The 16,822-nt window shown below is 34.5% G+C and overlaps 1 protein-coding gene across 2 annotated transcripts; it reads right to left on the bottom strand.

Annotated features, from left to right (window-relative positions):
- Positions 1-1,984: 1,984 nt before the first annotated feature.
- On the bottom strand, positions 1,985-5,675 carry LOC131162743 (serine/arginine-rich splicing factor SR45a). Of its 2 annotated transcripts, none has more exons than XM_058119352.1 (8): positions 5,545-5,675; positions 5,401-5,420; positions 4,138-4,266; positions 3,967-3,984; positions 3,723-3,825; positions 3,161-3,310; positions 2,531-2,600; positions 1,985-2,415 (listed from the first exon to the last, which is right to left on the bottom strand). In XM_058119352.1, the coding sequence occupies exons 1-8, from the start codon at positions 5,545-5,547 to the stop codon at positions 2,201-2,203; spliced, it is 708 nt and encodes a 235-aa protein (XP_057975335.1). In that variant the 5' UTR covers positions 5,548-5,675; the 3' UTR covers positions 1,985-2,200. The 2 variants fall into 2 exon arrangements, with proteins under 2 accessions (XP_057975335.1, XP_057975339.1); XM_058119356.1 differs by having other exon boundaries at positions 3,723-3,822.
- Between the last annotated feature and the right edge of the window lie 11,147 nt (positions 5,676-16,822).

The following is a 16,822-nucleotide window of genomic DNA, read 5'->3' as shown; positions in this document are numbered from 1 at the left end:
ATATAGTTATTTTAAATATATTTTAAATATAAATATTAATATTTTTTAATTAAATTTTAAATATTGCATTAACTTTCTAACTAAAATTTAAATATTCTCTGTACACTAAAATAATATTATTATTATTTATTTATTAACAATAATCTTGTTATTAATGTTTATTTATAATGATTATCAACATTAATTAATGTTAAAATAGTATTAATAACTAAATTAATTTTTTTAGTTTATTTAATGTTAATGTAAAAATTTATAAATGACTTTTTATTTATTCCAAAATTTAATTATATTTTATTGATAGTTAATAGGTTATAATGCACAATAAAATATGTTTAATTTATAATTAACAATTTAGTTAATAATTATATTAAAAATTATTTTTTTATATTGGAATATTTTTATTAAGTAAATATTATTTTTTTATTAGTAATAATCTTGTTCTTAATTTATATTTAAAACATATGATTATCATCTTAATTTATATTAAAATAGTATTATTAATTAAATCTCATACATAACCTTCTTCTTAATTTCAAAATTAAATGAATATCTTCTAATATATTTTTTAAATAATATAATAATCACTAAATTTTCATATATTTACAAAATTAACCCCTACCTACCAATAGTCTCACTTATAAGTGGCCAAAAAACTATCTCTCAACGCTTCTAGATAGTCTAGAGAAATACTTTTTTGCAATAAGTATTTATTATAGTACAAATTAAATATTATTATTATTATTATTATAAGAGTATTTATCCTAAGTTATAAGAGATATAAGCACTTTTTTTAAGTGCTCTCAAATGTTCTTGCACAAAGCCAAGGAAGTATTATTAACTTGCCTCTTTTTCTTCAGCTTTTTTTTTTTAATTCCATTATCAAAAATTTCAGTCTCTCCAAGGAGATGTTAGAGAATTGTTTAAAATTCTAATCAAGGTGGTGTAAAATTAGCATCAACTTCAAACGCCCCAAGCTAGCCCACATCCTTTTCAGACTTCGAACCTTACACCCCTCGGGAACATCTCAGAGCGAAATACCATAGGCTTCCTCTCCAAACACGAGCCCAATGATATTCATTACAAACCAGTAAAACTTTTTTCAAACACACTTGTGTGCTTCCGATGATTGATGACACCCATTCATTTTACAAGAGAAAACAAACCTATATTAATATTAGGGACACTTGCACTAAGTAAAGAATGCACACTTCAAGAAGAGAAGGAACCGATGCAATTTCATCGAGTACCTGTAAAATTTTTCCCCAATATACAACCTTGTGCTTCCTATGACACCCCTTCACTTCACAAGAATAGCCCCTGCTGAACCCATATCTCTTAATATTAAGCACGCTTTAGAAGAAGCTACCAAGAGTGCAGTCACGCCATTTCAGCAAACCTATCATTCTTTGAGGAAGTACCATTTTTATGATACCATCTTTCCAGCTCCACTGGTCACTAGCCCTACTCGCTGTACTAACATTTCTTCAGTTACATGGCAATGCATCCTTTCATCCTTTAAAAAACTAGGATAATTTACATGGCAAGAACACATTTGAGCTCATTTTAATGCCCGGGCCACAAGGATGGACATCCCACAGTTCTCATCATCCAGGTAGAGCTGTTGGCCTGCGGGTTATTTTGGATGGATTTTTCATCCTAAAACAACTTTCTCCTGCCTCATCCATGGCATCTTCTGATGTCAAAAGAAATAAAAATAAACAAAACTATGTAACATTTTCATAACCAAACAATTATACATACATTGGTATTGCGTCGATTAAAAAGTTCCTTCAATTAGATGAGATCTTAAACTCAAAACTACGGTTCACAAGGATTCTCTATTAAAATCAAGGCAATACAGAATCCAGTCATAAGATTCGACAACAGGTTGAATGAGTGTTTGAAGTGGTATCCCAAAAGCAGAAACAAGAAGCAAGAACATGCCATGAGGGCTATCCTGATTCCAAACCATCACTCAAGACCATGCAATCAAAAGATGCCTTCCAAATCAAATAAACATGTGGAGGTTTGGTGCCCTAGTCCAGTCCAAACCAAATATCATTACAGAACTTCTTTTAGACATCATTCTTCCCCCTAAAATAAAGGATATCCCAAACGCAAACCAAAGATCATTACAGAACTAAATTCAAACATCATTCTCCTCCACAACAAAAGATATCCCAACGTAGGGATCTGTGGCTTACCTAGAGCCACGAGCATACCTCCGATCTGGGCTATCATAAGGAGAATAGGGAAGTGACCTGGAACGCTCCCTTCTTGACCTTCCACCATATGGCGAGCGCCTAGGGGAATAATCCCGCCCCCCTCGAAATGGGGAACGCTTTGGAGACCTCCTGTACCCATAGTCTTCTCGGCCATAGCCACCACGATACCTACCGCGATCACCACGTGAGCCTTTCACCAATGCCAGACAAAGGGATGTAGAATTTTAATCAGTATGTCAAGTCTTTAAAAACCACAAATCATGCAACTCTAAAATCATTATAAGAAAAAATACTTTGCATCTTACCATAATCCCTGGTATTTTTCAGCCCAAGATAGTGTCCAGGTGTAGGAGTTCTTGGGCGTTTCCTCCGGGACTGAAAAAAAATTCAATGACCTCAATGCCATAAATTTACAATATCATGTTAAGCTTTAAAAATAGTACAAGATCGGCAACAAAGAAAGAAATAGCACATGGCATGAGTCTATGACATTACTTTTCCATTTTTATGTGTGAGTATATATCGTAACTAATAATGAATTTACATGAGGCAAACCTCAATAAGAATAGAGAAGCGGGGCCTGAGAAAATATAAAATTATTATCCATCAAATGAATGCCAGGTATAAGGTACCATAAAAGCCTGATTAGAAAGTTGTTGGTAATGTCCGTTGATTAGTTGAGTTGAAAGTGAATGCTGAGGTTGTATAGTTGGGCAATATAGTTGCTATGTTTAGTTGATCAGATGCATGAGAAAAGCTGTTTAAGCTGGCCATTGTCAAGCAGTTTCACTTAAGTTGACATGGATGAACTCATCATCTTTGATTGCTGCCAACATAGCTGAAACAATGTGTTCTGAATATAACCAGAAAACCTCCAAGTCAAGAAGAAAGATATAATAAAATGGTCAATCTGCACCATAGTTACAACCCATTACCTTTTCTACAGTTATGTATCGACCTTCCAGAACTGACTGGTTGAGATATTTGACACAGCGGTTGGCATCTTCCACATTGTCCATTGTAACAAAAGCAAAACCACGAGAAATGCGTGTGCGAGGCTCCACAACTAGGAAACATGAAGCCACCTGTCGGGATGGTCAGGGGGAAGGCATATCACTAACAATCAATATTCAGTACAAACATATATGATATATAGGTAACTGGGAGAGAGGAATGGTGAGGTTCAAATGCCAGACGAAGAGCCCATCATTGCTGGGACCACCCCACCCCACGTCCTCACTAGTGATCAATGTAAAATTGACTTATGATTGGCTCCACAACTCCACTGATGGTCAGAAAATGATGTGACAACTTCCATCAATATTTGACCACAATGTCAGAAAATACTTATGTTGAAAATGCAATAAACAACCTCCAAAAATAAAGGATATTGACTTCCTTCCTTTATTTGTCTAAAACCATTTTAAAATGACAATGCTACCCAATTTCCAACAGAACAAAAGGAGTGACTTTAATGTAGGTCATGGAGACACCAACCTTCCCCTCTTTGGAGAAGTGATCTTCAAGGCCCTTCTCTGTTACCCTCGTAGATAGGCCCGTCACATACAGAGTAGTTCCGCTATTTATAGCATCCGTCCTACTATATCATTCAAGGATTAGATAAGGATGAGTGTTCAAACACTGCACATTATTGTACCCAGGCAAATGCATCAAATGTGGCAAAAGGGATATTATAAGCGAATAATTAATATAGCCCAGCTGTCCAAAGAAAGGAACAAACCTGCCACGGCTTCTAGACCTTGATTAACGAGTGTTTAGAATGCCGCCCATATACAAAAAGAGGACACGAACAGCGATATCAGTTTCAGATGCCACAGAACATGCAAATATAAGTGGGTCATGGTTACAGGCTGGTCACAATAAGAAAAGAATAGTTGAATTTACAACAAACCTGCCACGACTTCTGGACTTTGATCTGGATCGAGACCTGTTCCTTGGCCTGGACCAGGATCTTGACCTGGACCTGGACCTGGATCTAGATCTGGATTGTTCCCTCCAAGGGGAAGGAGATCGTGAATACCTGATTTATAAAGTACAAAAAAAATGACAATGGAACCAGGAAGATAAAAACAACATTGAATTAATCACTGCAAAAATTTCACAACCCGATATAATGAAATAATCTTTTAAATAAAAAAATTGCCCCATAGAGGGGTAAAAAGGACAAGACAAAAATCTTTATTCCCTAATACAATCAATGACCATGAAACATTCTGTAATATTCCATCACCGAAAAAAAAAAATAAATAAATAAAACAAAGCAGAAACTCAAAACTAAAGAGGACAAGAAGAAAAAGCAATCCCATCGAGGCCTAAAACGTATCATACAGTTCCCGATCGAGTCCTCAAATGCATCATATAGGTCAGACATACTTCAAGGCCAAACTTTGAAGCTTGCAACTCAAAAGATAAGCAAATATAAAATTCATCCAACATGATCTATGTTTCAGAACAGTGCCTCGTAAAGCCGCGAAAACTTTGAAACTTTTTTGGATGTGGCTAACCTAAATAATTTCCTCTCATACTCATACCGTCTACAACTAAAGGCAATGCACTTAGCTTTATTGGGATTCATGCTCAACTATAATTAACTATCATTTCCTCTCTGACTTAAGAAGGGGATCATAAAGAGCTGTGTACATCCGGGGCTCAAGCCAAATGAAGTATGACATCACGAGAGTTAGAACACAACAGCCACGGTCCTATTATTTAATATGCTCCAGATGTTTCAAAACAGCGTCATCACACAATAAATCAAACATCTATTGCTATGATCCAATTTTTTTATTTTACTTTCATTCATTTCATTCGAAGACTGAGGTCTTGATCAATCCTACAATTATGCGCAACCAGAACATAAACGTTCGAAGCTATCATCTCATTCTAGATCTCAAATCTCTGCAAAAAAATCCAGCCAAAACCCTAATCGCTCTAACGATCTAGGAATAAATAACATCCTTTGCATAAATCGGCCGCAACACCCTCCCAAACCCTCGCGCATCTTGATAAATTCAACATTTAAGCATTCTTTAAGAACTTTAGAAAAAAATTAAACGAAAGGATAAAATATACAGCACAACAAAATGAAACTGTAGAAAAAACAAACAAGCCTGGGTTGAATTTGAAGAAACATGGATCGAGCATCGAATCGTACCTTCTCCTGGGAGAATCAGCCTGCAAAAAGATTTCGAAGAGAAAGGATAAAAAAAATAATAAATAAAACGCGTGAGAACATGCGCCATTAATCAAGCTGTAAGTTAAAGAAAATCAGAGAGAGAGAGAGAGAGAGAGAGATTGCCATAGTTCTTCTTCCACAAAAAACACGCAGAACCCTAAAATCGCAGAGGGTAGGGACGCTTAACGCTTTATCAAAGAATATGGCTTGCTCTTGCTGTGGAGGGTTATATTGGAGGCCGCCGGGGTTGTGGTGGAAACGTTACTAAAACACCTATATTACCATTTTTAAAAGATTGTAAATTTTCAAATAGTAGTATTTATTTTAATTTTTTTTTTTTTCAAAATACTTCCTTAAAATTTTATCTTGTTTGGAATATGATTATACACCGAATCATGAATTGAAGGCACCAAAATTATAAAAAAAAACAGACTTTAGACAATTTAATTGCTTAAACTTTTCAATTAATAAAATTTTTAAAAAAAATATGAGCTAGGTAACAAAAGGTATATAGCATGATTTTCTTTTCCTATAAATCATTTGGAAATGTGCAAACACAACCCGCTTGATGCATTTGTCAACTTAGAATGATTATGTTGCTATGTTAATTAGTTCTTCGACAAGTGAAAATATAATTAGTGAGAAATAATGATCATAATATACTATTTTAATTGACCACTTTTCATGCAATTTAAAGAGAAACAATGAGGGGGGAAGTTCAAACTCACTTGTAATAATGGGATGAAAAATTTTCTATCTAAAAAAAATCATTGGGGCTTCCAAAACATAGAATGAGGTCATTTTGGAGTTATCTAAAGCTAGCTCACTCATGAAACATGATAAAATTAAGTGCAAATAATCAATTATATCAATGTGGCTAGTGTTAGTGTTTTATATATACTAGATATTATCATTCCGTGTGCACGAGAGTTTAAGTTTTATGTAATTTTTGAACTAAAAATATTAAACTAGTAAAAGAAATTTTTTAGTCATTTCAACTTTACGTGAATTTCACCAAAAGTATGAAAAATATAAAATTATAATTTTAATATAAATTCATATGTTCAATTATGATTGTCGCTTATAAGGCATCTCATTTTCGTGTTGGAGGTATTGTGTGTAAATATTAAAAAGGATATTGTTTGAACAAAAAACAAGCACCCTTTGAGAGATGTTGTGAATTCAAATGGGTAAAGATTGGATTGGTTTTGAATGGTCAGACTTGTTATATCAACTTTCATCAAAAGTGTAAGAATAACGATAGTAAGAATCGTAGAAATTATAGAAAGTGGGAGAAAAGAGGGAGGTGAAAATATTTAGATCAAAATAGGTAATGAGGGATAGAGAAGGGACAGACTAAAGGGAAAAGAAAGTGGGGGGGCGGGAGAGAGAGAGAGAGAGGAGATAAGAGGGATAAAAGGCACTAAGGCATGTTTAGTGTTGGGCCATTTTATGACGTTTGTTGAGTTCAGTTGGTGATCTCTTTACAATAACCATTATATGTATTTATACCCTTCAACAGTCAAAGACTCAAAGATACATTAATTTTATGATTACAAGTATAAATTTTAAATAATAAATCTTAATAACAGAGGAAATTTATAAAACATTTACAGCTTAATCATAAATTGGACTTGTTGGCCTTACAAGGTTTAGAATCTTATTTTGATGATAAAAAAATAAACGAACTTAACATATTTGGTTAAGTCATGATTCAGGACTCAAGTGTTCAAGAACGAGTGCTTGACAAAGTCTTTTGAAAGCTCCAACTCAAAGATAGAAGATCTTATGAAGCTAAAAGACTATTGAATCATGAAGTCAAGTCAAACATGAAGGAAGTCAAAACAATACGTTAAGATATTGAGAGCAAAGCAAATACATGAAGACTTAACGTTTAGAAAGTTAGTCTTTTAAGAAGTCTCATGTAAGTACTTCAAACGATTTCAATATAGATACATGAAACTCTTAGGTTAATTACTTGGACCTAAATACCTTTTAAAATACTTGGAAAATATTTTTATAAGGTCAAAAGTTATTTCAAAAGGTTTAAATTATTTTTGGAAGGAAAAACACCAAAACAACTTTCTCCAAATTCACTTCTTTTTTCTATATCTGTATTGATGTGTAATTTTTTTTCTATCAGTGGTTTCCTATCTTCAAAAATGGTCAACATGAAAGTGGTAAGATTTTTTCTTAGCTTTTTTTTGATACTCAAATTATCTTATTTGGAGTTTTATAGTGAAAATTATACCCAAAATATTGAAGGGTGGTTGAAGCTGATAGCAAGACAGGCGACTGACATATAGACAGAACTAAGTCAGGCGATTGACCTTATACTATGTGTCAAAAATACATTGATTTAAAGGCATAGACGACTGACCCTTCGGGATCAAGCGACTGACCTTTGTAAAATTCAAAATAAAACAGTGAGGGAATGTTTCCAAATTTGATTTCTTGGGCTCCAAACTTTGTGAAAACTTGAGAAATACTACAAGCAACTTGGGCAACACAAAAAAATTACTTTTTAACTCTATAAATACATGATTAACCTAAGAATTAATACACCAACAAGTAGCAATCAAGCTATATGCTCTCTACTACTCAAAGCTATTGTGGTAATACTCTTACTGATTAACTTCCTATGATTTTGCTAAGAAAAGCTCACGATTCTTTGCACGTTTTACTGAGTCATTAAATCCAAGAAAGAATCCCGATGATAAATTACTTAAACTTCATATTTCTATATTGTTATTTGATTGAAGTATATTGATTTTAACTTGTACTAATTTGCTCTTGCTAAGAGTACTTTTTGTATACCAGAATAGTTCTTGTTTTTCTTGTTATTTTTTACGGTTCAGGATTGTTATCTCGTTGGACTACCGAGCGTAGGGTATCGCTTGGAGGGGAGGGCTCCATCCTATATGAAGGAGTATGTAAATGGTTTGCTTCGCCCGATTAAGGGAGTGGTATAGTGAAATCCTTGGGTGGTTTGTCTAAGGTGAGGACATAGGCGAGTATAGCCGAACCTCATAAAATCTCGGTGTTTTCCTCTTTCCTAAATCTCTTTAATTTTCTGCATATAAAATTGGATTGATGTTTACTTAATTGCTGGAAATTAGATAATCATTGGGACTTGCGAAAACTTTGGTTCAAGAAAGTACGTTGATTGCGAAAATCTTGATTAAAGGAAGTACGTTGATAAATATCAAAAGTTCATCACACATACTTAAGCTCAAGTAACTTGTTTGATATCAAAGTCTAAATTTTGGAAGCTTGTTGAGATTTCTATTTTGTTTCATATTGTGAAATCAAGATTACCTTATTGATTGAATTAAGTGTTGGTCATTGCAAATCAATTATACTTGTGTGATTGCTGAATATAAAAGAGTTGAGAAAGACTTAATAAAAGGATTTATAAAGAAATGTTAAAAAAAAATCCACTTTGCCCCCCTCTTGGGAGTACACCTTACTTCTCAATTGGTATCAGAGTAAGGTTATAGTAAATCTTAAACTAGAAGTTACATAAAGATCCCTATGGCACACCTAGGTGTATCTTCCTTTGCTAAAGGTCAATCCTCCTATAGACCTCCTATCTTTTGTGGTGTAAATTACACTTTCTGGAAACAACGAATGAGAATATACTTACAAACCATGGATTGGAAAGCTTGTAAAGTAGTCACACATGGTGACCTTATCTCTACTAAAATCATAGACAACAAAGATGTACCTAAGAAAGAAAAAGAGATGACCGATAATGATATTAAGATGTTGCAAGTAAATTCAAATGCTATGAATGCTCTATATTGTGTTCTTGATGTAAATGAATTCAATAGGGTCATGACATGTAAATCAGCCAAAGAAATATGGGATAAACTAGAGGTAATCTATAAAGGAATGATTGATGCTAGAGATAGTGGAATCGACGTGCTCATAAGCGAGTATGAGACTTTTAGGATGAACTCAGATGAAACTATTACTAGTATGTACACTAGGTTCACTCATATAATAAACTCCCTCAATGCTTAAGGAAATAATTACTCAACTTATGAAATGATCCGAAAAATTCTTAGAGGACTTCCACCAATTTGGGAACCCAAGGCAACTGTAATAACAGAAGGAAGAAACTTGAAAAATGCCTCCCTAGATGAATTGATAGGATCTCTTCTTACTTATGATATGACAATAAACGAAAGAACTAAAGGAAAATCTAAAACCGAGGAATCCATTGCTTTCAAAGCCTTAAGTGAAAGCTCTAGTAATGAAGATGAAGAAGTGATGGATGTAAATGATATAGCCTTTATAACCAAGAAACTTGCAAAAATCCTTAGAAAGAAGAATAAATTTACTAGAAAATTCCGGGACTCAAAATCAAATGAAGGCGAAACCAATAAAAAGGAAACAAGAAATGAACCTCCTACATGCTATAATTGCAAGAAAATTGGACACATAAAACTAGATTGTCCACAACTTATGAAGGATTCTAAGAAGAAAAAGAAAAAGACAATGAAGGTCACTACATAGGATAATATAAATTCTAGTAGCTCAAAATGTGAATCAAGTGACCAAGAGATTGCAAATGGTTATCTTATAGCATGGGACGATGATAAAGTACAAACTCCTCATCCAAATCATTTAATGATTCTTGTGACGATTCATTTGATGAATCCAATGATGAGAGTATGTCATCTTATGAAAACTACAAAGTGAACTATTCAAGGTTCATAAGATTTTAGTTAATATGACTAAATGATACACTTCATTGAAAAATAAGAATGAAGTTGTAATAAAAGAATTAGAATCTAAAAATATTGCTGAAAGAGAAAATGATTTCAAAATCAAGAGATTAGAAGATCTAAGATCCTAAGATCTAAGATCCTAATCTTCTATGGAACATGAGAAAGATCCGTATATATCTGAGCTAGAAAGTAAAATCAACAAAATGTCTCAAGATCCAGTAATGCTGCAAATAAAGGGTAAAAATATACAAGACTCAAAAATCTATGATCTTAAGAGAAAAATTGAGGATCAAGCCAAAATCATCTACAACTTCACTAAAGGAAAAGAAAACCTTGATAAAATAGTTTGATCACAAAGAATGTCTTTAGATAAGGAAGGCATAGGATTCAATGGAGTTGAGAATACAAGGAAAAAAAACCTCTACATGGGGTACTTTGTAAAAGCCTCTAAAGACTATGCTAGCACCTCCTCAAATGCTTACACTCATACCACATGTTTTCTATGTAAGGAGAAAGGACACATTAAGTTTGAATGTCCATTAAAAAGAAAGGGTGTAAAAATTAGACAAGTTTGGAGAGTAAAAGAAACATCACTTGTTAAACCATTAAGACCCAAGAAAGTATGGGTACCAAGATGAAAGCCTAGTTCACAAACCAAGGACTCCATAGATCTTAGGAATAGTCATTCTTATTAGGAATTAAGAAGGATAAATTTGTACTTACATGAAAAGATGGTAATGTCTCCATAGCCTACAGGGTTTAAAGTAGTCAATCTTAAAAGATTTAGCAAATGACTATAAGTGTGCTATGATAATAGACAATGTTTAACTCATAAAATATTAATAGATATGTCTACTGTATTAGAAACCTTGAAGATCTAATGCATAAACTGAAAGTCTATATTGACTATGCATATCATGGTAAATAATTCACTATATCAGCTATAGATAAAAGAATGAGATAGTATAACCCAAAAAATTCATCTTTCATGGACAAAAGTAGGTGACCTTAGTTGAATTATCAAAGATAATCCATAAATACTTAAGGATAAAATTTTTAAGAGCACAACATATGTCATTATTTGCACATACTTAAGATCCATAAGATCAAATTAAAAGAGATTTAGTAAAGTGATCAAACACTAAAAGAATTTCAAAGAGAAAATCTGTAGTTCAGCTAGTTTAGTAGTTAATAAGTTAACAGGATATTCATCTTTAAGTGCAAGAAATATGAAATTGATTTTTCAAGAAAAAAACTGCTCTAAGTAATCTTCTGAAATTATTAAATTGGATATTTAAAAGCCTTCACTCAATGATCGGATTAGAAGCTACTACTAAGAAATCCAGAGAATTCACAAATTCCAAGTAGAAAATTTATCATTGTTCTATATATTGAAAATCACTTAATCCCAATTAACACAAGGCTTTTGAACAAATTGAAATGGATTATGAACATCTTAAGAATAAGTTTTTGAGCTTATTGTTGATTATTATATTGCAACAAGAACATAAGAATGACATTGTTGGTCACAATAAAAGAATGAATTGTACAAGGCTTCAAAAGAATTAAATTCAAAGAATTATATGCTTCAACAGACAATTTGGAAAGATATTTGAAGATTGGTAAATCTATATGCAAAAGAAAATGAGCTTATTGCATAATAAAGAAGTTTTTTTAAGGTACAAGGATAAATGGTTGAGGAAAATAGGTAAGTCTTAAACACTGAAGTACAGTCGACTAATATGTTACCCTCAGGCAATTGGTTGCTCTCTGACTTGCTAAAATTCCTAGAATTAGTAAAGTCAAGCGATTGACTCTCTAAGGCCTAGTCGACTGAAGCTTTACTGTTTGGAGAAAAATTCGAATAAATAAAATGCTAGGTGACTTGTAACGACCTCAATTTCTTAACATAAAATGTAACATAATAAATAGAGAAGTCAACCCGAACCTGTGGGTAATGGGGACACCTGTCAATCACAGCGAAAACTTAAGCAGCAGCAATTATAAAATCTCAACCAACCAACGATAAAACATAATACCAGAGCTTATTACAACATCATAATACTGTATTTATATACATCTTCATAGACATCAAAATAATGCTAGGATCAAACACAAAATAATTCTGACCCTAACACAAAATCTCACCCTCCTAGCGGGGTAATACCACTGATTCCACGGTGGCTACGATCAACCGGTTACTCAGGGTCTCCTGAAAAAAATATTTAGTTTGGGGGTGAGACACTTCTTAGTAAGGGAAAATAAACTAAATACAGCTCTATGTCAACATGAACATTTAAGGCAATTATACATATACATACATTTCATATTTTCGTAAACGTTCATCATATTATACTGAATAATCACATGCTTTCATATTTTCTAATAAGTCATATCGTATATAAAACATCTGTTATAACTGATAATACTAAAAACATACCCAGGATGAATAATTAGCTAATGTCATGTATTACCCCCTATGATAGGTTGTGCAGCCCGAAGGAGGGACTCGACAATGGCTGGCTGACCACTGCCGAGTCAAATATGTCTGTAAGTACGATGGACCTGCCACACCCTAGTCCAGACTGCCAGGTGGACGTCTACAACTCTACACTGAAAGCGGCATCGACTATCCATCTCCCACCCCCTTGTGAGGTGGTTAGCACAAGTCTGAACATAGATGTATGATCAATAAATAGCTACGGTACCGAGCTCTTGAACTGAACTAAACTAACATCCGGGTTCTGATAACATATAATACATAATCGTATAGCATCTTTCATAATTGCATAAATATGGCCTTGCGCCAAATATTTCATATATCACGGCCTTGCGCCAAACGTATCATATATCATGGCCTTGCGCCGAACATTTCATAAATTACGGCCTTGCACCAAATATTTCATAAATTACGGGCTTGCGCTGAACATATCATAATTATGACCTTGCGCTGAACGTATCACACATATCATTTTGAAAATAAATCATTTATCATGCATTTCAACATTGTAATACTCTGTACTCTTTCATGATTTTTCGAAACATATTCCATTCGTATATTTGTAATATCATGATATTCTTCCATATAAAATAATATTCATGCCACACATTTGCTGTATAAAAACCATACATTGAATTCTGAAATCACAATTGCTGGCATCTCATACATATATATACATTTCAACATAGTAACAGTATTTCTTTCAAACGTACATTTCCTTCGTAATAAACATATATAATATATGCTTTTCCTGAAAATAAATTTTCTCATAAATAACAATAATTTGTAAGAAAGTAATTGTTTTAATTTATTCCTTTACCTAGCTACTGAGAAAGCCCCTAAAATATCTTGGTCTAACCCCCGTAGGATTTCTTGATCAATACCCTGAAACTGAAAACTCTCAGTATTAAACTTTAGTATTTCTATGTGTATATCATTTCCTATAACTGTTGTTAGACCAAATTTGGCTTAAAAAGTCTTACCTAAACTCAGGGATGATTTCCAACTTGCTTTCACCAACGATCCGCTCCGGCAGATTTGGAGAGAACTTCCCTAGGAGTGTCGTGGTGACTTCGGATTGTCAATTCGGTGTAAATCCGGCCCAAAAATGAAGAGAGAGAGAACCGAAGAGCAGAGAGAGAGAGAGGCGAGAGTTTGCTTAACTGTGAAGTAAAATCCATATTTTTCCATATTTATAGAACTGGAGTCGTCGACGAGCCACGTCATTCGTCGACGAATCCTTTAATAATTTCGTCGACGAAATTCAGTCCTTGTTGACGAAATTCAGTCCTTGTCGACGAAATTCAGTTGGCTCAAAACCTCTCTCGGTATTTCTTCATCGACGAAATTCAGTCTTCGTCGACGAATTCTCTTAAACCCTCGTCGACGAATCCCCTATGTTCATCGATGAGTTCTCTGGTAATTTCCTTTCATTTTTATTATTTAAATTCCATTTTTATTCGGGTTGTCACATTCTCCCCTCCTTATAAAATTTCGTCCTCAAAATTTACTATTCACAAAATTTATTATCCCTTAGGCAAAATGGTCTATTTACTTTATTACTTACCCTCACTTATGGCGGAGGAATACCGTGGTTACAACTCAAGTTCTGGGAGATCACATATATCAAAAGGAAAACTTCCCCAAAACTAAAATACCTCTTACTACTAGAGTATTATATGTACCTGTAAAAGAAACTACATATTTACTTACCTTTTCTAATTACATTTAAACTTCTTGGAATAGTTGCGGATATTTCTGTCTGATATGCTCCTCGAGCTCCCAAGAAGCCTCTTTAACTGCGTGATTCCTCCATAGAACTTTTACTAGGGGAAGCTTCTTACTACGTAATTCCTGTTCCTTTCTGTCTAGAATCTGCACTGGTACCTCCTCATAAACTAGGGAATCACTGAGCTCTAACTCACCATAATTGATAATATGAGAAGGATCTGGGACGTATTTCCTCAACATAGATACATGGAATATGTCATGTATTCTGGATAGTGTAGGTGGCAAAGCTAGGCTGTAAGCCACCGGCCCCACTTTCTTTAAAATCTCAAATGGACTGATAAAACTAGGGCTAAGTTTACCCTTCCTACCAAACCTCATAACTCCTTTTAACGGAGCTATCTTCAAAAATACGTGATCGCCCACATCAAATTCCAAATTCCTGCGGCGATGGTCAGCATAACTCTTCTGTCGGCTTTGAGCTGCACTGATTCTTTCCTTGATAAGCCGAACCTTATCGTATGCCTGCTGTACCAGCTTTGGTCCCACAACTCTCCGCTCACCTATCTCATCCCAATACAAAGGAGATCAACATCTCCTACCGTACAAGGCCTCAAACGGTGCCATGCCAATACTGGACTGGTAATTGTTATTATATACGAATTCTACCAGCGGCATGAACTAAGTCTAGCTACCCCCAAAATCTAATACACATGCATGGAGCATATCCTCTAGTGTCTGTATCGTCTTCTCAGTCTATCCGCCTGACTGAGGATGGAATGTCGTACTAAACGATAACTGAGATCCAGAGCCTTCTGCAAGCTCCTCTAAAATCGTGACGTGAATCGCGGGTCTCGATCTGACACAATAGATACAGGCACCCCATGAGAACGAACTATCTCCTGAATGTAAATTTCTACCAATCGGTTGAGGGAATAGCTAATCTTGATAAGGAGATAATGGGTAGACTTAGTCAATCGATTTACTATCACCCAAATCGCATTCTGACCATGTGATGTCAACGGCAGCCCTGAAACAAAGTCCATGGATATATGATCCCACTTTCACTCTAGGATAAATAGCAGCTGCAACTGACCCGCTGGTCTTTGGTGCTCAGCTTTTACCTGCTAGCACGTCAAGCACTGGGCTGCATACTCGGTAATCTCTCTCTTCATGCCACTCCACCAATAGAACTTTGCAGATCCCTGTACATTTTCGTACTATCGGGATGAACTGTATACAAAGATCTGTGAGCCTCATCTAAAATAGTCCTCCGAATGTCAGCATCAGCAGGAACACATAATCTGGAACGGAACTGCAAAGCTCCGTCATCTGAAATGTAAAATTCCTCTCCCTGACCACTCTGCACTCTGTCCATCACCTTTACTAATTTTGTATCTTCTTTCTAGACGACTTTAATTCTTTCTTGTAGAGTAGGTTGTACTACTAGGCTGTCGATACATACTGGGGTATTACTCTCTATCAATTCAATGCCGAGTTTCTCTAGATCCATCATGATCGGGCGCTGGATCTCCATAGCTGCCAACGTTGATACCCTAGAGGGGTTAAATGGGGTTAATTTTCTTAAACATAATTAAAACAATTTAATAATTCCCCTGGTATCCTCCAATGGTCATAATTTGTGCCTTGCCTATATATATGAGTTCATTTGCACAAATTAGGTGGGATTAGCAAAAAGGATTAAGCCAAAACTCTCTCAAATTTCCAAATCCTATTTTGCTCATACTACTCCCATACACTCTCATGCACCTATTCCTTTGATCATCCAAGCTTTGTGAGAGTGCTTTGAGTGTTTATATTCCACTCTAGTTTGCTTAAAACTCTCATTGTGTTATTTGTTGATTGATTTTGATATTGAGAGTTAAGCATAAGTTTTTCCACTGATTTAATCTAAAAAATCTTGTGTGGGGAAAACTTAGTGGCTTTAGGGTCTTTGCATTGATATTACAAGATTTCTTAAACAATATTTTTGTGTGCAAAATATTTTTAAGAGCTTGATTTCAAGCAACTCTTGTGCTTACTACATTAAGAAACTATTGTTGAGTTTGTTTGAACATTATTGCTTGCATTTTTGAAACACTAATCTAACATTGAGATTTGGTATACTTGGTTTTCAAAGAATAGCTTGTTTGAACACTCTTGTGCATATTTGAGATTATACATCCTATTGAGTGTTGCTTGCACATATACACCCTTGAGCTTATAGTTCTTACATGATTGGTGTACATTGATTATACTGTGCTGTATTGTAGTACATATCTATTTTAGTAGAAGCACTTTATTTTTACGCAAAATTATATTGATTGTTGTATTCCATACATGGGCCTAAAGAGAGAGACTTGCCCTGCTGAATAGTCCCGGATTGGCTTAAACCTGGTTAGGAAAGTTAGGCACCATCCTAGTAAGGTGCAGTTGT

Source organism: Malania oleifera, chromosome 1, assembly GCF_029873635.1.
Source record: "Malania oleifera isolate guangnan ecotype guangnan chromosome 1, ASM2987363v1, whole genome shotgun sequence".
NCBI classification, from domain to species: Eukaryota; Viridiplantae; Streptophyta; class Magnoliopsida; order Santalales; family Ximeniaceae; genus Malania; species Malania oleifera.
The sequence above is the reverse complement of the archived record's forward strand: the minus strand, read 5'-3'. Positions and strand labels throughout refer to the sequence as shown.

Coding starts and splice junctions, on each gene's coding strand:
- LOC131162743 (XM_058119352.1), bottom strand. Junction 3,311..3,722: donor ACTTCTCCAAAGAGGGGAAG/GTTGGTGTCTCC, acceptor CCATCCCGACAG/GTGGCTTCATGTTTCCTAGT. Junction 2,601..3,160: donor GATACATAACTGTAGAAAAG/GTAATGGGTTGT, acceptor ATTTTTTTTCAG/TCCCGGAGGAAACGCCCAAG.